Source organism: Pelophylax lessonae (genome assembly GCF_965119305.1).
Source record: "Pelophylax lessonae genome assembly, chromosome: 4".
Classification (NCBI taxonomy): Eukaryota; Metazoa; Chordata; class Amphibia; order Anura; family Ranidae; genus Pelophylax; species Pelophylax lessonae.
The window spans coordinates 611,220,431-611,240,807 of NC_138771.1; the positions used below are offsets into that span (position 1 = coordinate 611,220,431).

The 20,377-nt window shown below is 45.1% G+C and overlaps 2 protein-coding genes across 2 annotated transcripts in view; both read left to right on the forward strand.

The window, feature by feature from the left end:
- The window catches only part of LOC309553574 (A.superbus venom factor 1-like), a 1,719,715-nt gene that overhangs the window by 414,106 nt on the left and 1,285,232 nt on the right, over positions 1–20,377 (forward strand). The gene's annotated exons all lie outside the window — the stretch shown is intronic.
- LOC309553584 (A.superbus venom factor 2-like) overlaps positions 1–20,377 on the forward strand; it is a 453,522-nt gene that overhangs the window by 154,878 nt on the left and 278,267 nt on the right. The window contains exon 12 of the mRNA XM_082254860.1: positions 10,987–11,193. Coding sequence (XP_082110986.1) covers positions 10,987–11,193 — 207 coding nt within the window. The remainder of the gene's footprint in view (positions 1–10,986; positions 11,194–20,377) is intronic.

Sequence of the window (20,377 nt, forward strand, 5' to 3'; positions counted from 1 at the left end):
AGAAGAGCGGAGGGGAGAAGAGCGGAGAGGAGAAGACCAGAGGAGCAGAGAAGACTGGAAGAAGATTTTTAATAAACTTTTCAAAACGTCTCCTGTCATTATTTACATACACTACCTTTTATGGGGTGAATGGGTAGGGGTACAATGTACCCCATACCCATTCACATAGGGAGGGGGTTCGGGATCTGGGGGGCCCCCTTGTTAAAGGGGGCTTCCAGATTCCGATAAGCCCCCTGCCCGCAGATCCCCACAACCACTGGCCAGGGTTATCGGGAAGAGGCTCTTGTCCTCATCAACTTGGGGGCAAGGTGCTTTGGGGTGGGGGGGTGCAGAGCCCCCCCTGCCCCAAAGCACCCACACCCCCCCATGTTGAGGGCGTGTGGCCTGGTATGGTCCAGGGGGGTGGGGTCGCTCACTCGTCCCCTCCCTTTTCCTGACCTGCCGGGCTGCTCGGATAAGGGTCTGATATGGATTTTGGGGGGACCCCACGCCCCTCAAAATCCCTACCAGACCCGAAGGGCCTGGTTTGGAACCTGGGGGGGACCCCCACGCAGTTTTTTTTCCCCATTTTGGCTTGGAGTTCCCCCTCAAGATTCTCACAGTCTAAGTCGCACCGCAAGTCGGATCATCCTGATCCAACTTGCGCTGCGCCTTCCATTCAAATCAATAGGCTCCCATAGGGCCAAATGTGCAATAACGCCAATGGAAAAAGCTACTGAAAGCAAGTTTTTACAGCTGCTTTTTCCTGGCGTTAGAAGTGGCTCTGCAGCTGTTTTTTTCTGACGCCCTGTGTGCATAAGGCCTAATTCTGTTGCTCCAGATTGCACTGGCCCTGGGTTTTTTTTACAGCTTGAAAAAGCCTATGCCACTTACAGCTCCTAAAAGCCTATGTGTGCATGAGGCCATAGAATAACACGGAGGGGCGTTATTAAGCTGCAAAAAAAAAAACGTCTGACGCTCCTAAAAGCAGCTGTAAAAATGCCCTGTGTGCATGAGGCCTAAACAAAGTATACTTAGTTTTTTTTTTTAGATCAAAGGGATGAACTTCCATCTGTAAATTAGGGCAGTTTAACCACTTAAAGACTAAGCCTTTTTCTGACACTTGTTGCTTACAGGTTAAAATCAGTATTTTTTGTTATAAAATTACTTAGAACCCCCAAACATTATATATATATTTTTAGCAGAGACCCTAGAGAATAAAATGTCATTGCAATATTTTATGTCACACTGTATTTTCGCAGAGGTCTTTTAAACACAATTTTTGGGGAAAAAATACACTTTAATGAATTAAAAAAAAAAAAGAAGTACAGTTAGCCCAATTTTTTTGTATAATGTGAAAGATGATGTTAGGCCGAGAATCTTGATCTTTATTCTATGCAAAAAATAGTGATTTTCATTTTATCCAGAATCGTGCAGCTCTATGTTCCAGTAGTAGATCCTGCCATCAGTCAATTACAAACATCGCACTGTACCCATTGAAGATGTTCCTTTATTCAAAGATTCTGCATATAGGAAGTTTGAGATGCTCTTAAAGGCTCTCTTTATACTTGCAGGCCCAGCTTTGCAAACAGCTATTGCTCTTTCTGTCTGCCAAACTGCAGCTAACTGGACGAGGGCAATTAACAACCAACGTGATCCTGTTTTCCAGGACTGTACTTTAACTGAGCAATACAGCAATTACCTTTTGCCCCGCAGTTTTGTGTGGATACCCTAGTACGAGTAATAACGCAGATTTCTAGAATGGCTCTAATCTCCCTTCACATGCGCAGACTCTTGTGATTTAAAGCCTGGCCAGCTGAAGTTGCTTGTAAAAGATGCCTCACATACGTCCTTTGAAGAAGGGTGACTCCTTGGTGAGGCACTTCACAAATTCATCAAAGGTGTCACAGGAGAAAAGATTTTTCCACAGTGGAAAGTTTGAAACCCCCCCCTCCTTTGAGCACCTCAATGCTCTACCCAGGGTTTCAGCTTCAAAACCTAAGTTCAGTCATTCCTTTTGGTGTAAGGTTTGGACCTCAAAGCCCACAAAATCTTCCCCAAAACCTGCATGTCAATAAAGGGGTGCCCTCATTCCTAAGAGTGGGGAGGACATCTGTCCAAAAATGCCTCTATCTGGGTCCCTGATGTCTGGGACCTATCGGTGGTTACAAAGGAGTACAAATTAGAGTTCTACCACCTCACCACTTTCTTTTCTCAAATTAAGCAAATATGCCCAAGGACAGTCAGATTTCCAGAATTCTCTGAGCCCTCTCTTGTCCCAGGGAGTAGTTGTGCCAGTAAACCTATGGGACAGGTTCAAAGGATTCTATTTTAACCTGTTCACGGTACCAAAGCCCATTGGTTGTATTCATCCTATCCTGGACTTAAAGTCCCATAACTAATACCTTCAAATTCCGAAATTTTGCAAGATCAGTTATTGCCTCTTTGAGGGGAATACTTAGCATCAGTAGACATCCAAGATGTCTATCTGCATATTCCCATTTATCCACCCCATCAGTGCTTCCTACATTTTGCGGTAGGATGCAATCACTTCCAGTTTGTCACACTGCCATTTGGTCTACCCTCTTCTCTAAGAGTATTCACAGAGGTCCTTGCACTTTTTCTGCCCTTCTCAGAGCATCTAGGTTACAGGTTATCTAGATGACCTTCCCCTGAAGGGGATATCTCTCTTTCAGCTTTCTGCAAATGTCAACAGGACCTTCAGATGCTTCAGGCTTTGGAATGGGTGATTAACTTCCAAAAATCTGCTCTCCAACCATCTCTTCATCTGGGATAGTTGGGTTTAATACAAAACACATCCTAAGCAAAGGGTTTCCTTCCAGAAAAAAAAGTTATTCAACCTACTAGTTCTGCCTGGCCAAAAAGGTCTGGCCCAGGGATAAACCCGAGTCCCTGAATCTGGGACAGGGTTATGAGAGGGCAGGGTTGAATGACTCACCCTGGCAGCTCTCTGGTGCCTCCCCCCGTTTCTAGAATGTTGGAGAACGTTCTGGAAGGTAGTGGGTGGAGGCTAGGAGAGGTTGCCTTGCATATTTTTGTGCCCTAAGCAGGGGACCGAGGAGCCCATAAATAGGAATGAGCCATGCAAGCAGGGGAGTCAATTGGAATATAGAAAAGCAGTGCCAAGGAGAGGCTGTCGGTGGCCCTTTGCAGGGACAGACAAGGAGAGAGACTGCCATATGTAGCAGTGCTCTCTTGAAGATAGTGGCGTGTCAGGTCTTTGTCAACTTTGCCCTGGGAGATCTCCATGTGTGTTTCAGTTAGGAGGACTGAGAATAGAAAGCAGCCGTGTGGGCTGGTGGCAGCCAGGTGGGATAGAATTTCTGCAGCAGTAGAACTGGGCTCAGTGTCTATGGGGAAGCAGAGAGTGATGAGAGATGTTGTTCTCTCCACATGTACTACTTTACCAAAAGAGACGGCAAGTTCCTATCCTGTAATGGGCTATTGAGGGACCCAGCAGGAGCTGTACAAGAAAACCGAGTTTGTGCAGGAGGAAGGAAGAAGAGGATTCTGTAAATTGGGAGAAGGTCCCTGGTTTTATGTTTGAACATTTTCAAGTTGGGCATTCCATAATTCCCTATACCAAGTTATCATCGCCTAAGAAAACAACAAAAACAATCCAAAGGACTGTTTTCTGAGTTTGAGTGCAAGAAGGAAATGCTGTGCAGCAGTGGGGAACCCTGACATCAGCAACTCCTACGGGGGTAGTGCTAAATATACAAATCATTTGGTGGCGGGGGGGATTATGCTGTGGGGTTGTTTTTTGCTGTGGGGTAGCATTCCAGAGCTATATGGCCATGTTCAGTGGCAAGTGAATGTATATCTGGCACACAGTGTCGGTGCCAAGATACATCTGACCACGGACACTTGGTTTAGCAAACATGGGCAGGGAAGGTATATAACCTTTACTGCCCACTGGGCGAACCTTCTGACGGCTGTCAAGCATGTAACCCGTGGCACCCGTGTAGATTTGGTTTTACTGCCACGGATTGCATGCAGGCCTGCCTCTTCTTCTCCTCCTCCTACTCCATCCTCTCCTGACTCTTCCTTTTCCGCTGCTACCATCTCTTCCGCTGCGCCGCCCAAGATCCCCAGAGCCTATTCCACATGCCAGGTGAGACGTTGCCATGCTGTGCTGCATCTGTTGTGCCAGGAAGCCAAGAGCCATACTGGTGCTTTGCGTTCACAGGCAGATCAGTGGCTGACACCACTCAATTTGACAGTTGGTAAAGTGCTATGCGACAACGGTGCCAATCTGCTGAGTGCGCTGAAACAGGGCAAAATTACACACGTGCCATGTATGGCACACGTCCTGAACTTGGTCGTGCAGCGATTCGTTGCCAAATACCCTAGGGTCCAGGATGTCTTTCGGCAGGCCAGGAAAATCTCGGGCCATTTCAAATGATCTTACACTGCCATGGCTCACCTTGCTGACATTCAGCGGCGACATAACCTGCACGTCAAGCGTCTTATTTGTGCTTGCCCGACGTGATGGAACTCAACCTTGTAAATGCTTGATAGGCGGCTCCAGCAGAAACGTGCAGTTAACGACTACCTGTACGAACTCTGCGGCAGGACAGGCTGTGGGGAGCTTGTGTTTTTTTCACCACACCAGTGTCTGCTCATGCGCGACGCATGCAGACTTCTGCGGCCATTTGATGAGATCACCAAACTGGTCAGTCGCGGCCAGGGTGCCATCATTGACTTCGTACTTTACGCCTTGTTTCAGGAGCATGCATTGCGTCATGTCATTGATCAAGCCGTCGAGGAGCAGGAGCAGGAGCAGGAGCAGGAGTAGGAAGATGATGAACAAGAAGAGCATGCTTTAAACCTTTCTGGGATCCTTGGTGTTGTCTGTGGATGGGGGGAGGAGAACGAGGACGACATTATCCTGGATGATAAGGAGCCAGGCCACTACACCGCTTCCAGTTTAGTGCGAATGGGGGGCCTTCATTCTCCAGTGTTTTAAGGGGGACCCCCGTATAAAAAGCATAAAGGGAAAGGACCAGTACGGGGTGGCAACGTACTTAGAGCCACGGTACAAACAAAAAATGGCGGAAATGTTACCACCATCATGAGGGCGGTCAGAATGCAGCACTTCCAGGCCTTGCTTCGAGAAATGCTGCATTCTGCTTTTGCGTGCGCTAACAGAGGAATTTCCACTCACAGAGAAACAGTTGCGGTTACCAATCCAACCGTGCCTGCAAGAAGAGGGTGTTTTGAAGATGTGTTGGTCACTTTAGATATGAGATCATTCTTACAGCCGACCCATCGACAGCTGGGGAATGCCTAGACCCACAAGTGTCCAACTACATCAGGTTAACGACCGATGTGGACTCTCTGAGGAGTAATAAACCCCTGGACTACTGGGTGGGCAGGCTTGACCTCTGGCCAGAGCTTGCACAATTTGCAATGGAACTGTTGGGTTGCCCCCCGTCCAGTGTCCTGTCCGAAAGGACGTTCAGCGCAGCAGGGGGGATCGTGACCGATAAGCGCACTCGCCTAGCTCATGACAGTGTTGACTGCCTCACATTTATAAAAATTAATGAGGCATGGATCTCAGAGGAATTCAACACATGTGACCAGTAGACCATGTTTGATTAAAATTCCTCCTGACAGGCCACAAATATCTGCCAGACCGCCATCCACCCACAACAATTCATGGGCCTTGTCTTCGGTAAATACAGCGGCATAAAAGGCATTTTATGTCCATTGAATGCCTAATTTTTGGGGCCTTTCATGGCCGACAATTATTTATCCTGTCAATGCCTAATGTACCTCCAGCCACAGACTTTGCTGACATTTAGACGCATGTGGGCTAATTTTTGGGGCCTGGAATGGCCGGGCGACACTTATTCTGTATCCTGTGAATGCCTAATGTACCTTCAGCCACAGAATCCAACGTTCTTAGCTGTCAGGTAAACGCATGTGGGCTAATTTTTGGGGCCTGGAATAGCCGACACTTACTTCTGTATCCTGTGAATGCCTAATGTACTTTCAGCCACAGAATACAACATTCTTAGCTGTCAGGTAAACGCATTTGGGCTAATTTTTGGGGCCTGGAATGGCCAACACTTTTGTATCCTGTGAATGCCTAATGTACCTTCAGCCACAGAATGCAACGTTCTTAGCTGTCAGGTAAACGCAAGTGGGCTAATTTTTTGGGCCTAGAATGGGCAACACTTACTTATTTATCCTGTTAATGCCTAATATACCTCCAGCCACAGAATGTAACGTTCTTAGCTGTCAGGTAAACGCATGTGGGCTAATTTTTGGGGCCTGGAATGGCCGGGCGACACTTACTTCTGTATCCTGTGAATGCCTAATGTACCTCCAGCCACAGAATACAACGTTCTTAGCTGTCAGGTAAATGTATGTGGGCTAATTTTTGGGGCCTGGAATGGCCGGGCGACACTTACTTCTGTATCCTGTGAATGCCTAATATACCTCCAGCCACAGAATACAATGTTCTTAGCTGTCAGGTAAATGTATGTGGGCTAATTTTTGGGGCCTGGAATGGCCGACACTTATTTATTTATCCTGTGACTGCCTAATGTACCTTCAGCCACAGACTAGAACATTCTTTGCTGTCAGGTAAACGAATGTGGGCTAATTTTTGGGCCCTGGAATGGCCGACACTTACTTATTTATGCTGTGAATGCCTAATGTACCTCCAGCCACAGAATAGAACATTCTTTGCTGTCAGGTAAAAGTATGTGGGCTAATTTTTGGGGCCTGAAATTGCCGACACCTACTTATTTATCCTGTGAATGCCTAATGTACCTCCAGCCACAGAATACAACGCTCTTAGCTGTGAGGTAAACGCATGTGGGCTAATTTTTGGGGCCTGGAATGGGCGACACTTACTTCTTTATCCTGTGAATGTCTAATTTTTCAGACTGGAATTGAAAAACAATTGGTCTGTAAACGTTCCGCCAAATTGTGGAACGGATGTGGACCCATTTTACAGACGTGTGAATGGACCCTATATGTATTTGACATGTATTTACCGGCTGCTGTCAGTTCTGGTTGATTTAGAAAAAAAAAAAAAAATGTTTTTTGCTGAAAAGAAGAAAAAATTTTTTTTTAGGGCAACTTTTCCAATAGAAATACTTCTGTTATGACAGTGTCCATGTTGTGGGACTATTTGTGCACAGCTAGTAAGTATTTTGTGGCTGCAAATATGACCTGAAGGTTTTTAAAGTTCGCCTGCCATTAAAGTGAACATTTGAGAAAGTTTGCTGATAATGTTCGCGAAACACCTCGGCAGATGATCGTCCATCACTACCAGTAATCTATGTCCTTAGTATGTGTGTCTTCAGAAAACTGTTTGCAGGCTTTCTTGTGCATCATCTATATAAAAGGCTTCCTTCTGGGACAACAGCCATGCAGACCAATTTGATGGTCTGCATGGCTGACCTGCACTGACAGGCTGACCTGACCCCCCCACCCCTTCAGCCTCTGCAGCAATGCTGGCAGCACTCATACGTCTATTTCCCAAAGACAAGCTCTGGATATGATTTTGAGCCAGCTTTGTGCATAGGGATCTTCAGGCTGCTTTTTAAGTTGCTGGTAGTCCCAGGTTTTTTGGTGTTTTCTTGGGTCTTTGAGTGTTTGTTCGCTATGTTGCCCACCACTTATATGGGTTGCTTTTGACTTCCTAAAAGGTAAAAAACTTCTTGGAGGAGAAAAGAAAATAGGATTTTTGCAGTCACCAGAAATTTTTTAGAGTGCATTGAGACACATAGGTCCTAACCACCGTGTTTATGTTCATGCTCTTGTTACTGCTTTACTATCAAATTGAGGCATGCTGGTAGTATGATGGGTTAACCTAGGCTGGCCTACATCCTCCTGTAGGTGGCAGTATAACCCGAAGGTGAAAAGACTTCCTGTGCCCCTCAATGAACTCCAAGAAAATAATTTAGTAATAAAATAAAATACAGTAAGTGCCAAAAATCCTATTGTACATTTTGAGGTTGTTCTAATTATTTTTTTTGAGGTCTAAAATATGGGTCCAACACAGTTTTTTTTGTTTTTAGCTCAATGAAAAGATTTAGTAGAGTATGTCTAGTATGTCCTAAATGTACCAATAGATCTAGAAACATTGTGAGATTGAGCACTAACCTGGAAATTAGACGTTATTGTGGAAAAATGCTGCCTAGTCCATCACCTCTGTATTTACATAGAAACTATTCTACCCAAAGTTTGTCTGTGTGCCTCTGTTACCCCTGCAGTCTCATGTAGGGATGCACAGAGAGTCACAAAGGATAAAGATTTGACAATGAAGGTCAGCTGATGATGTAAAGTATGGGTTATGCCATGTACATGTATTCATTTTAATTGTACAGTATATTTTAGATATATTTTTCCATTCTTATATAAACAGAAAATGTACTGCTCTGCTAAATATTATAAATAAATCCAACCATAAACCTATATGCACATGTGTAAAAAAAAAAAAAAACCCACAAATTTTTCACATCAGTGTCAACATAAAACAATATAGTGTCGTCGTGATTACAAGCATTCAATGTTAATCGCAGAGAGAATAAGCGCTTAATTTCTTGGGAATGGTGGACCACAAAAATAAAATATATGCAGAATGTGACCAAATGTAAACGTAAAACAAATGATAAAACAGCAATATCTAGAGCAATAAAATGACAATCCAAAATATTAGATGAAAATAAGATAAATAATGCTGATAAGATATAAAGATAGATAAAGTGATCAGTGCCGAATCATAAATAAATAAAATAAATACTGGTGGTGAGCAACAAAGAGGTTGCAAAATAACAGTGATGTAGCTGGCAATATTCAGTGCAGGTGAGAAGATATTCTGTGCAAAAAATATAGTCAAAGGTGCAAATATAATGATGAGCAAAATTAATGCTACAAAGTGGTTAAAATAATGTGTATATCAGTAAATAAATAAATCAAAATCTGACAAAAAAAAACACAAAATCCCATAAAATAGGTGCAACAATTATATAATGCTGGTATTTTCAAGTGAGGGTAGTGAAAGTTCATGTGTGGTCCAGTAACACTAAAGGGATGGTTTCGGTGACAGCCAAGTGCGATATTTTGTGAGCTAGGGATCCAAAATGAAGTGCAATGCCCGCTCACCTCCATTAACACTCAAATGAGCGTTTCGGTGTAATCAATCACCATAAAGGACCTCTGGATATTCTCCAATAGATAGGGGCCTATTGATGTAAATATATGGATCTCCACAATGTAATGCCCAATTTGTATTCCTTTCCTTATAACGGTGTCATCATTCAGATAGAAGATACATCGATATTCCTGGCACACTCGCTCATCAAAAATAAGAAGGGGCTCTCATAGTGTAGTAAATCGGGATATTTTAATGATAAAAAAAATGCAGAAAACTTACATATAAAACTGGATAAATGCATGTAGTAGTAAGCACAATACCGCTGATGCGGTGTACTCTGAAGCTTCCGGTCTCGGCCATAGACCGGAAGTGACGTCACCACGGCTTCTCCCGACGTGTTGCGTCACAAACACACGTGACTTTTTTTTTGCACAGAATATCTTCTCACCTGCACTGAATATTGCCAGCTACATCACTGTTATTTTGCAACCTCTTTGTTGCTCACCACCAGTATTTATTTTATTTATTTATGATTCGGCACTGATCACTTTATCTATCTTTATATCTTATCAGCATTATTTATCTTATTTTCATCTAATATTTTGGATTGTCATTTTATTGCTCTAGATATTGCTGTTTTATCATTTGTTTTACGTTAACATTTGGTCACATTCTGCATATATTTTATTTTTGTGGTCCACCATTCCCAAGAAATTAAGCACTTATTCTCTCTGTGATTGACTATGTTGTGACACTATTGAATTGGCTGCTGATTTATGGTGTTCCACTGCATATATCATCCCTTGATCCCACATCTTCTTATACCTTACTGGTAGCGCATAGGTTCACTTCTCTTTTTTAAAGCATACAATGTTGTAATAAAACACCAAAAAAGACAGTGTCACCTCATTTTATCACTTTTTTTGGTGTTTTATCACCATAGATGCTGAGATGAGTGGAAGAGAGGCATGTGCTGTGAATGCAGTTTGGAGGGGGCAGAGGGGTGAGATAGGTGGGTATTAGGAAGTCTCTGTAAATGTGGAATATGCACTTTCCGCAGAGGCATAATGTAGGTGGCAGGGAGTTGGTGTGGTTGTAGATGGATGCACATTTAGCAGAGGGATTGGGTGAGATTGACAGTAGGGATTTATCGGCAGACTTTGCTCTCTCCCTCTCTGATTTTAGCACCTTAGTGCAAATTTCCCCTTCCTCATAGCTCTGCCCCTTCAGCTGGTGTCCAGCATCCCTTTAAACCTGGGGGTTCTCCATGTGCCCCCCATGGAGCTACACCTTGCTCTGCTAACTAACCTAAGGGTGCAGAGATAGCCAGAAACCGATAACTGAGCAGCTGAGGGAGTGATGAGCAGTGCCATGATTAGCAAAGGCAGTGGCAGAAACTGCATAAATCTGGAGCCCAGGCCTCTGTGTTCTCGAGGGGACAGGGGAAGGAGAGGAGGCACTGGGGACTTATGGAAATCCAAAGGGTCAGCGATCGGGCTCTTTTATGCTGTTGTCTCAAGGAAAAGGTGAAAAAGAGTAGGAACTGTGGCCAAGTTAGGATTAGAGGGACACAAAAGGGTCTGCCATGTAGTGGTGGCAGGGGACAGGGGAAGTAAAGTAGGCATTGGCAGTAAGTGTATGCAGCGAAGGGTGGTGAGTACTTGGAGTTGCATCATATAATTTTGTTTAGTGTAGTACAGGAAAGTGTGATGCTATTTTGTTACAGTATAATAGAGCAATACTGCAAGTAGTGGGGAGTGTGACCCTTTATTTTTTTTCCATTGATCTGTAGTTACTTTTATTTTACTTGGAATCCTTCCTTATTTGTTCTTTTCAATAATTTTGTGTTGATTTTTTTCATTTGTAAGGTAACAACAGAAGACCAAAAATTACTACCTACTCAACAAGCAAGTGCTGTCATGACCGCCACTGCATACCGACCACGTGGTGGTAATTATCTGCATCTCAGCTTTAATGGTGGAGAACTGAAAGTTGGTAAAAATGCTGCTATATTTGTCTATACCCGGAACAATGACCCAGCAGTTCAGAACCAGATCACCCATTTTAACTACATAGTAAGGATTTCTTTAAAATACCATCTATAATATTTAACTGTTGTGACAGGTACAGAAATACCTTCCTAAAGCACATGTAGTCACCATGGGCAGACTCACAACTCATGGGGTCCTGGGCAATAGGAGATTATAGGGCCCCCTGTGTCCCCACCCAAATTCAAGCCACGCCCACACAAAGCCCCACCTACATATTGCACCGCCCACATTTTATGTTTTATTCACAGAATTTCTCTAAGCTATGTTCAAAACAAATGCTTAATAAGTTAAGAAAATGATTAAAAAAAAAAAAACTTACATCAAAATGGATGTAAACCTGATTTATGAAATTTGACCTAAGCACATCTACAGTATCTGCAGTGTTTTCTTATCTCTCTCCAAAGCCCTGAGTCCTGTGGCTTTCTCCTGCTCCATTCCTCTGTTATCAGCATGATAACTTCTGACAAGTTCTCTGTCAACTGAGACAAAACCAGGCTGAAATGTTTGCTGTGGGAGGTTGCTATCAATAGATTAGCAGACAGGTGGTCTTTAGAGATGTCCCGAACTATTCGCCGGCGAACAGTTCCGGGCGAACATCGCTTGTTCGCGTTCACGGCGGCTGGCGAACATATGCGATGTTCAGTCCGCCCCCTATACATCATCATTGAGCAAACTTTCACCCTGTACCTCACAGTCAGCAGACACATTCCGGGCAATCAGCATACCCTCCCTCCCAGACCCTCCCACCTCCAGTAAAAAAGCAAGGACAGCATCCATCTTAGATTCATTCTGAAGCTGCAGTGTTAGTTAGAGCAGGGAGAGTGCTGCTGCTGAATTAAGAATTAATAGGGATTGGGAAATCGTTAGCTAGGCCAGTGTTCTGTGTCCATTCCAGTCCTCAAAGACTTATCTGCTGTAAGGACAGCACCCCAAAAAGCCCTTTGTAGGGCTGGTACATCAGTCTGCTTTTATTTATTTATTTATATATATATATATATATATATATATATATATATATATATTGCAGTTCAGAGATGGCCTTGCAGTTCGCCCCGGCGGTCGGTTCATGGCGAACTTTGCTTGTTCGCTACACGCCAAATTTTCGGACACATGGCGTCGTTCGCGGCGACCATATTTGTTTACATTGGGGAGAACTTTGACCCGTAACACAGCCGTCAGGTGGAACGGGACAGCCAATTGAAACATTTCAGCACATGGACAGTCCCCCTACCCTATAAATAGACCTGACCTGGCGGCCATTTCACATTCCGCTTTCCGCCAGTGTAGGGAGAGGTCTGCTGTGCTCGTCAGGGAGAGTTTGCTAGACACATATAGTGCTGTGAAGATCCACAAAAGCTCTTTTCAGGGCTGGTATTTCGGTATAGGCCTTCTACAGTCTCTTTTCAGGTTAGGGACCGTGGTAGTGAGCCCTTATAGATCCCCAGCTCAGGATTCCCCAGGACGCGGAGTCTAAGTCCCAGCCTGCTTCTTTACCAGGGCCCCTGGTGGTGGGGATGGACTTGCAGCAGACTGGAACTAGGTCGCAGCCCCCAGGTAGGCCCAGCTGAAGATGTGGAGACCGCTGGCGTGTGCAGAGTAAACAGGAGACTACAAGGATATCCAAGAGACAAGCTGAGGTCAGGACAGGCAACAGACATACATAGACGGAGAAACAAAGCCGGGTCGGTACACAGGAGATCAGATACAATAGCCAAGGTTACAGGGATGGGAGCTCACAGAACAGGGATTTTGCTCAAGCAAGGAGCAGTGCACTGAGCATGTGTATATAGGGAAACATACAGGGAAGTGACCCAGGAAGTAATTGACAGGAACAGGATATAACAGGATATAACCCCCAGTGGAGCAGGCAACGCCCATAGGAGAACAGAGAAGCCCAAACACCACATGTGAAGGGAGGCAAGACAGAAGCACTGCAGCAAGGAGGTAAGAATATACAGACAAGTACTGGCTATTGGAGAAGGACGACGAATAGGACGAGAAAACCTATTGATAATGTATGGTCTAAGCAGTGTTAATTTTGGCAGCAAATTTCAATTTAGTTTTAGTCTTAGTCTTAGGACTAAAATGGCATTTTAGTTTTAGTCCCATTTTAGTCTTCTGCAAGTGTTTTAGTTTTAGTCGTATTTAGTCGACTAAAACTCCAGTATATTTTAGTCGACTAAAACGCCCTACATTTTAGTCGACTAAAACTCATTTTAGTCATCTATAAATCGAATGGGTGTAGTTCAATTGTAATTTGTAATGCATTATTTAAGCATTTCTCTACAATTTCCAAACTCATTATATACTACTGCTGGTCCTGGAGTGAAAAATCTAATATGTTATTATTTATGCTTTGAGCATGCACCAGTGTTAATTTTTGGCAGCAAATTTCGATTTAGTTTTAGTTATAGTCTTTTGACTAAAATGCCATTTTAGTTTTAGTCGTATTTTAGTCTTAAGACCAAAATGCCATTTTAGTTTTAGTCGTATTTTAGTCATCTGAATTGTGTTAGTCGACGAAAACGTTTTAGTCGGTTTTAGTCGACGAAATTAACACTGGGTCTAAGGAGAGAAACATGGAAAACATTAGGGATTTTTAGATGTGACGGGAGACGGAGCTTAAAAGCGACAGGGTTAACCTGGCAGAGGATTGTAAAGGGACCAATGAAACGGGGAGCAAACTTCCTAGAGGGTACCCTGAGACGGATATTCTTGGTAGAGAGCCAAACCTTATCACCATGGAGAATTTTGGGGCTCACACGGCAATGAAGATCTGCAGCTACCTTGTACCTGGAAGCTGCCAAATGTAAATTCTTGGAAACATCTGCCCAGATAGAATTGAGAGACCGTTGCATCTCTGCGGCCGCCGGCACCTCAGCCGAGATCGGAACAGGAAATGATACTGAAGGATGGCGGCCAAATACCGTGAAGAAGGGAGACTCACCAGTGCTGGCATTAGCATGGTTATTGAGGGCAAATTCTGCCCAGGGTAAAAGGTCTACCCAATCATCCTGATGGGCAGAAATGAAGGCACGAAAATACCGTTCCACATTCAGGTTAACCCTTTCCGTTTGACCATTTGACTGCGGATGAAAAGCTGAGAAGAAATACAACTTGATTCCAAATGACGTGGCCAGGGCTCTCCAGAAGCGGGCCGTAAACTGAACTCCTCTATCTGAGACAATGTGTGAGGGCATACCATGGAGACAAAAGATTTCCCTAATAAAGATAGAAGCCAAAGTGACAGCAGAGGGTAGGCCTGGAAGTGGAGTTAAGTGACACATTTTAGAAAACCTGTCCACCACCACCCAGATAACGGTGGAGCCCGCTGATGGGGGTAGTTCTGATATAAAGTCCATAGAGATGCAGCGCCACAGTACACCTGGAACATGTAGAGGTAACAGGAGACCCACTGGAGCTGAAGTAGAAGACTTAGACTGCACGCAAATGGAGCAAGCATGGTCATATTCCTCAACATCCTTCCGGAGTGAGGGCCACCAGTAGTAACGCAGCAGCTAGGCACAGGTGCATTGCACACCAGGATGTCCAAAGAGTTTAGAGTCATGTGCCCATTTGAGAAGCTTGGGGCGAAGGAAGGGCCTCACAAAGGTCTTTCCGGGAGGGATACGTAGAGACTGAAGGTGAGTGGAGGCCAGGAAACAATTGGCAGGAATAACATGTTCAGGTTCAATATGACACTCGGAGTCAACAACATCAAATGATCTGGACAAAGCATCCGCACGAGCATTCTTGGAGCCGGGCCAGAAGGTGATATCAAAATTAACAATCAAAAAGGACAGATCCTGCACATGCTGATATGCAACAAGTACAAAGAGGAGTACTTCACCAGCCCATGGCGCTGTCCATGTGTTCACCTCCTTTGTTTGTATGTTTTTTTAGCTGAAATGTCCTGGTTGCTGCTGCTATTCTCTCACTCCACTGGGGGGGGGGGGGGGGCGGATCAAAACAATTCAAATCTGTAAAGAAAAGCGCACGCAACCTCGGGCAATAACGCTTTAATAAAGGACAATAAAGCAGTACATTGGAATTGCACTCACACTTTTCCTTTAAGACAAATCGCTTTACAGCATTCCAACAGGAGCTACTCACTCCTCCCGTCCCTCCAGATGGTGACTCTGCTGTCTCCTCATCCGCGGCTGCCACCGCTGTATCCCCGCTCTCCTTCACTTCCTGTGTTGCCTGGTCACCGGATGCCGGTTCTAGTGCGCCTGCACACTATACCAACGTGATCTACGGCGCCTCAGGAGAGCCTCAGCCAAGGCCGGAGCCACAAGTTGTACTGAGCTGCGAGGTGGGGGATTCAAGACACGGGTGCACTGCCTCTGCTGTTACTACGGACAACGCGTTTCGGAGGCTGAGCCTCCTTCCTCAGGTCCCACCTTGCTTCCTGCTAACGCCCTTCCCTATATACCCGGGATACCATCGGCCCTAATTATATAGTTGTGTATTCTTAAAGGGGCCAGTAACCGATAATCCTTATCCACCTTGGCTGGGACGGGAGAAGCAAGGGGCTATCCACTTTTAAAAAACATATATTAAAAATACAGTTTAAGATACAATTTAAAATACAATTTAAAACAGTACAATACCAGCGCAGATATTAACCAGAGCTATTATAGATACATGTTTGGATATCACATTCCCTACATAGCAATGGTTGTCTCCTGCTTAAAATACATAAACGTACCCTAAAAGTATATCAGCATTTCCTAATACCAATAGTCGACAGATCATATTAATTCCACATTATCTCTCATCCATCTACCAAAATAATTTCATAAGTCAGGATAATACACATAATAAATAAAAAAAAAAAAAAAAATATAAAGGATACTAGTCTCACTAAAATACAATAAAATAAGATTCAATTCAGTATGGCACATATACAAATATCAATTAGTATATCAAAATTAAACCTGGCAAAAAAGAGAGCCCATCGTGCTTGCCTGGGATTTAAACGTCGGGCGGACTGCAGATACTGGAGGTTCTTATGTTCGGTATAGATCAGACTACGATGAGGAGACCCCTCCTGTAGATGTCGCCATTCTTGCAGTGCCAGCTTGATAGCCAGAAGCTCCCGATCCCCGATGGTATAATTTTTCTCTGCATCAGAAAACTTCTTAGAGAAAAAGGCACAGGGGCGGAGCTTACTGTCATGCCTTTGGAGAAGACAGCCCCCACTCCCAAGGACGAAGCATCTACTTCCAAGAAGAAAGGCTGAAGAATGTCAGGACGTTTGAGAATAGATGCCGATAGGAAGGCCGATTTGAGCTTGTGGAAAGCCTCGACAGCTTCAGGAGGCCAGGTTCTGGCATTGGTGCCCTTCCGGGTCAAGGAGGTAATAGGTGCCACCAGAGAGGAGTAATCAGGGATGAACTGGCAATAGAAATTGTTGAATCCCAAGAACCGTTGCGTAGCTTTTAGACCAGAAGGCTGAGGCCAGTTGGAGATGGCCTGAAGTTTGGCAGGATCCATAAGCAGCCCTTTATCTGTGACTATGTAGCCTAGGAAAAGAACTTGGGTTTGCTCGAAGAGGCACTTCTCCAACTTCACATACAAGCGGTGGTCCCGAAAGACGTTGAAGAACCGTACAAACATGCTGGCGATAAGTGTTCAAATCTGGAGAAAAGATGAGTATGTCATCCAGATACACGATGACACAAACGTATAGGAGATCAGAAAAAATGTCATTAACAAAGTTCTGGAAGACAGCTGGGGCGTTACACAAGCCAATAGGCATTACGAGATATTCATAGTGCCCATCTCTGGTGTTAAAAGCGGTTTTCCATTCATCTCCCTCAAATCAATCCTAATCAAATTGTATGCTCCACGGAGGTCCAACTTGGTGAAAATATGAGCATCTCGTAGCCTGTCAAAAAGTTTGGAAATCAAGGGTAACCGGTACAGATTCTTAATGTTGATGGCATTGAGACCTCTATAATCAATGCAGGGCCGGAGTGTACCATCCTTTTTCTCCACAAAGAAGAACCCAGCCCAAGCAGGAGAATTGGATTTACGTATAAATCCTTTCTGCAGATTTTCCTGGATGTACTTGGACATGCCTTGGGTCTCTGGGATGGAGAGAGGGTAGACTCTAGCCCGGGGTGGTGAAGCCTCGGGTTGGAAGTCAATCGCACAGTCGTAGGGGCAATGAGGAGGCAAACTGTCAGCAGCTTTTTTGCAAAAGACATTTTGAAAGGCCAGATACTGCCGAGGAAGAATTGGAGAGGTAGAGACCTCAGCCACAGGTACATGGAGAGGTGAAGACACCTTAGGGAGACAGGTCTGATGGCATTGCGACCCCCAAGATAACACTTGGCCAGAGTTCCAATCGAGATAAGGTGAGTGTTTCTTCAACAATGGAAGTCCAAGAATGATGGGACTAGAAGACTTGGGAAGTATCAGGAAGGAGACTTCCTCCCGATGAAGAACACCGACATGCATGGTGATGGAGGCTGTTCTGAAGCGTAGGGGTCCGAAGGCCAGGGTCGAGCCATCCACTGCCAAAACAGCTAGAGGCATAGCCAGGGGAACTAGAGGAATGCCCAGTTCAGTGGCCAAAGACTGCTCAATGAAATTCCCGGCTGCTCCAGAGTCTACATATGCAGAAACTTGATATGAATTTAGGGCCCAATGAATATAGACGGGTTCAGATTCTGGTCTAGGTCGCCTCCCTCTGAGTGACCTAGACCTGAGAGTTTCCAAGACAGACGGGGCAGGATTTTATCATATGACCACCAGCTCCGCAGCAAAGACACAGGCCGAGTCTCAGGCGACGGGACCTCTCTTGTGGAGCGAGGCGTGTCCGGCCTAATTGCATGGGCTCTTCAGAAGCCAATACTGCGGGAGAGATGGGTTGTTCCAGAATGTTCTGGACAACAGGAGCAAGGTGACCCACCGGGGGGTGACATGACACAGTCCTTTCCAGATCTCGCTCCTGGAAGCGGACATCAATTTGGATGCTAAGGGAAATCAAGCCATCCAAGGTGGTGGGTATAGTTCTGCAAGCTAGTTCATCCTTAATACGATCTGCAAGACCTTGCCAAAATGTTGCAGTAAGAGCCTCGTGGTTCCATGCCAGTTCCAAAGCCAAGGTGCGAAACTGAACTGCATATTGACCAACAGTCATGTTTCCTTGACGAAGACGAAGAAGGGCTCCAGAAGCAGATGAGGCCCTGCCAGGCACATCAAAGGTGTTACGGAAAGCTTGTAGGAAGGCAGAGAGACTGGATACTGTAGGATCTTGACGCTCCCACAGCGGCGAGGCCCAAGCCAAGGCTTGTCCCAACAGGAGTGAAATCATGTATGCCACCTTGGAACGATCAGTAGGAAAGTAATGGCCTGCTAGCTCGAAGAGGATTGAGCATTGATTGATGAATCCCCGACAAGCTTTGGGGTCCCCAGAGAAGCGAGATGGCAGAGGCAGCTGGAGTTTGGCAGGACTAATCTCTGCTGGAGGGACTGCGGAAGCGGAAGCGACAGGGACGGACACAGGAGCTGAAACGGAGGAAGTGGGAGTAGGCACAATCTGCAGCTGATCCAGACGGGAGGAAAGAGCCTGCAGACACTGCATAATCTGTTCTTAAAAGGCTGCTGAACGTTAACTCTCTGCTCCAAACTCTGAAGTTGATCCTGAAGTGGCTGCGGTGTCTCCGACGAGCTCATGGCTTGAGCAAACTGTCAACGGGTCTGTGGTAGTGAGCCCTTATAGATCCCCAGCTCAGGATTCCCCAGGGCGCGGAGTCTAAGTCCCAGCCTGCTTCTTCACCAGGGCCCCTGGTGGTGGGGATGGACTTGCAGCAGACTGGAACCAGGTCGCGGCCCACAGGTAGGCCCAGCTGAATATGTGGAGACCGCTAGCGTGTGCAGAGTAAACAGGAGACTACAAGGATATCCAAGAGACAAGCTGAGGTCAGGACAGGCAGCAGACGTACATAGACAGAGAAACGAAGCCGGGTCGGTACACAGGAGATCAGATACAATAGCCAAGGTTACAGGGATGGGAACTCAGAGAACAGCGATGTTGCTCAAGCAAGGAGCAGTGCACTGAGCAAGTGTATATAGGGAAGCATACAGGGAGGTGACCCAGGAAGTAATTGACAGGAACAGGATATAACCCACAGTCGAGCAGGCGACGCCCATAGGAGAAAAGAGAAGCCCAAACACCACATGTGAAGGGAGGCAAGACAGAAGCACTGCAGCAAGGAGGAAAGAATATACAGACAAAACTAACGTGTGACAGGACAGGTATCCTATGGTTGCTTTAGGGGCAGTTAGAGGTCGGCTACAGTCAGAAATCGCTCTGTCAATGTCCACAAAAGTCCTTTTAAATGCTTGTATTTCGGTATAGGTCTTGTATCTTTAGAGCTTAGGGGCAGGTATCCTGTGGTTGCTGTAGGGGCAGTTAGAGATCGGCTGCAGTCACACAGAAATCGCTTTGTCAATGTCCAACAAAGTCATTTAAAAATCTCCAATGTCGTTTTAGGGTCTATTACAGTCTCTTTAACATTAGGGCCAGGTATCCTGTGGTTGCTTTAAGGGCAGTTAGAGATCGGCTGCAGTCACACAGAAATCGCTTTGTCAATGTCCACCAAAATCATTTAAAGGGCTGCAATTTTTTTGGTATTGCTGTGCAGTGCACTAAAAGGGGGGGGTGGGGGAGGGGGTTAATCCACAGATTAGTACTATTATTGTGCACTGTGCAGCATTGTGACAGGTGTGGTGGTGAGACTGAGCGTTTCTGCAGCAACACTACACACAGTGGCAAACTCCCTGGCCAATTATTGGTAGAACTGGTGTGATAGACCAGTGACCCCCCAATAGCACATATTGAAGTGGGATGTTATCTGAGTATACTTTTACAAGTGTATTTGTGTCTTGCAACAACATTGCCTCTGTTGCTGTGTGAAGTCTGATACACACAGCGCCAAACTCCCAGGCCAATTTTTTCAACAACTGGTGTGATAAACCAGTAGCCCCCCAATAGCACATATTGAATCGGGGTGTTATCTTACAGTATACTTTTCTAAGAGTGTATTTTAGTCCTGCAAAGATTTGGCTTCTCTTGCTCTGTTGCCTGTGCTACACACAGTGACAACAGCTACTGGCCAATTATTTGTAGAATTGTTGTGATAAACCAGTGGCCCCTCAATAGCACATATTGAAGTGGGGTGTTATCTAAGTA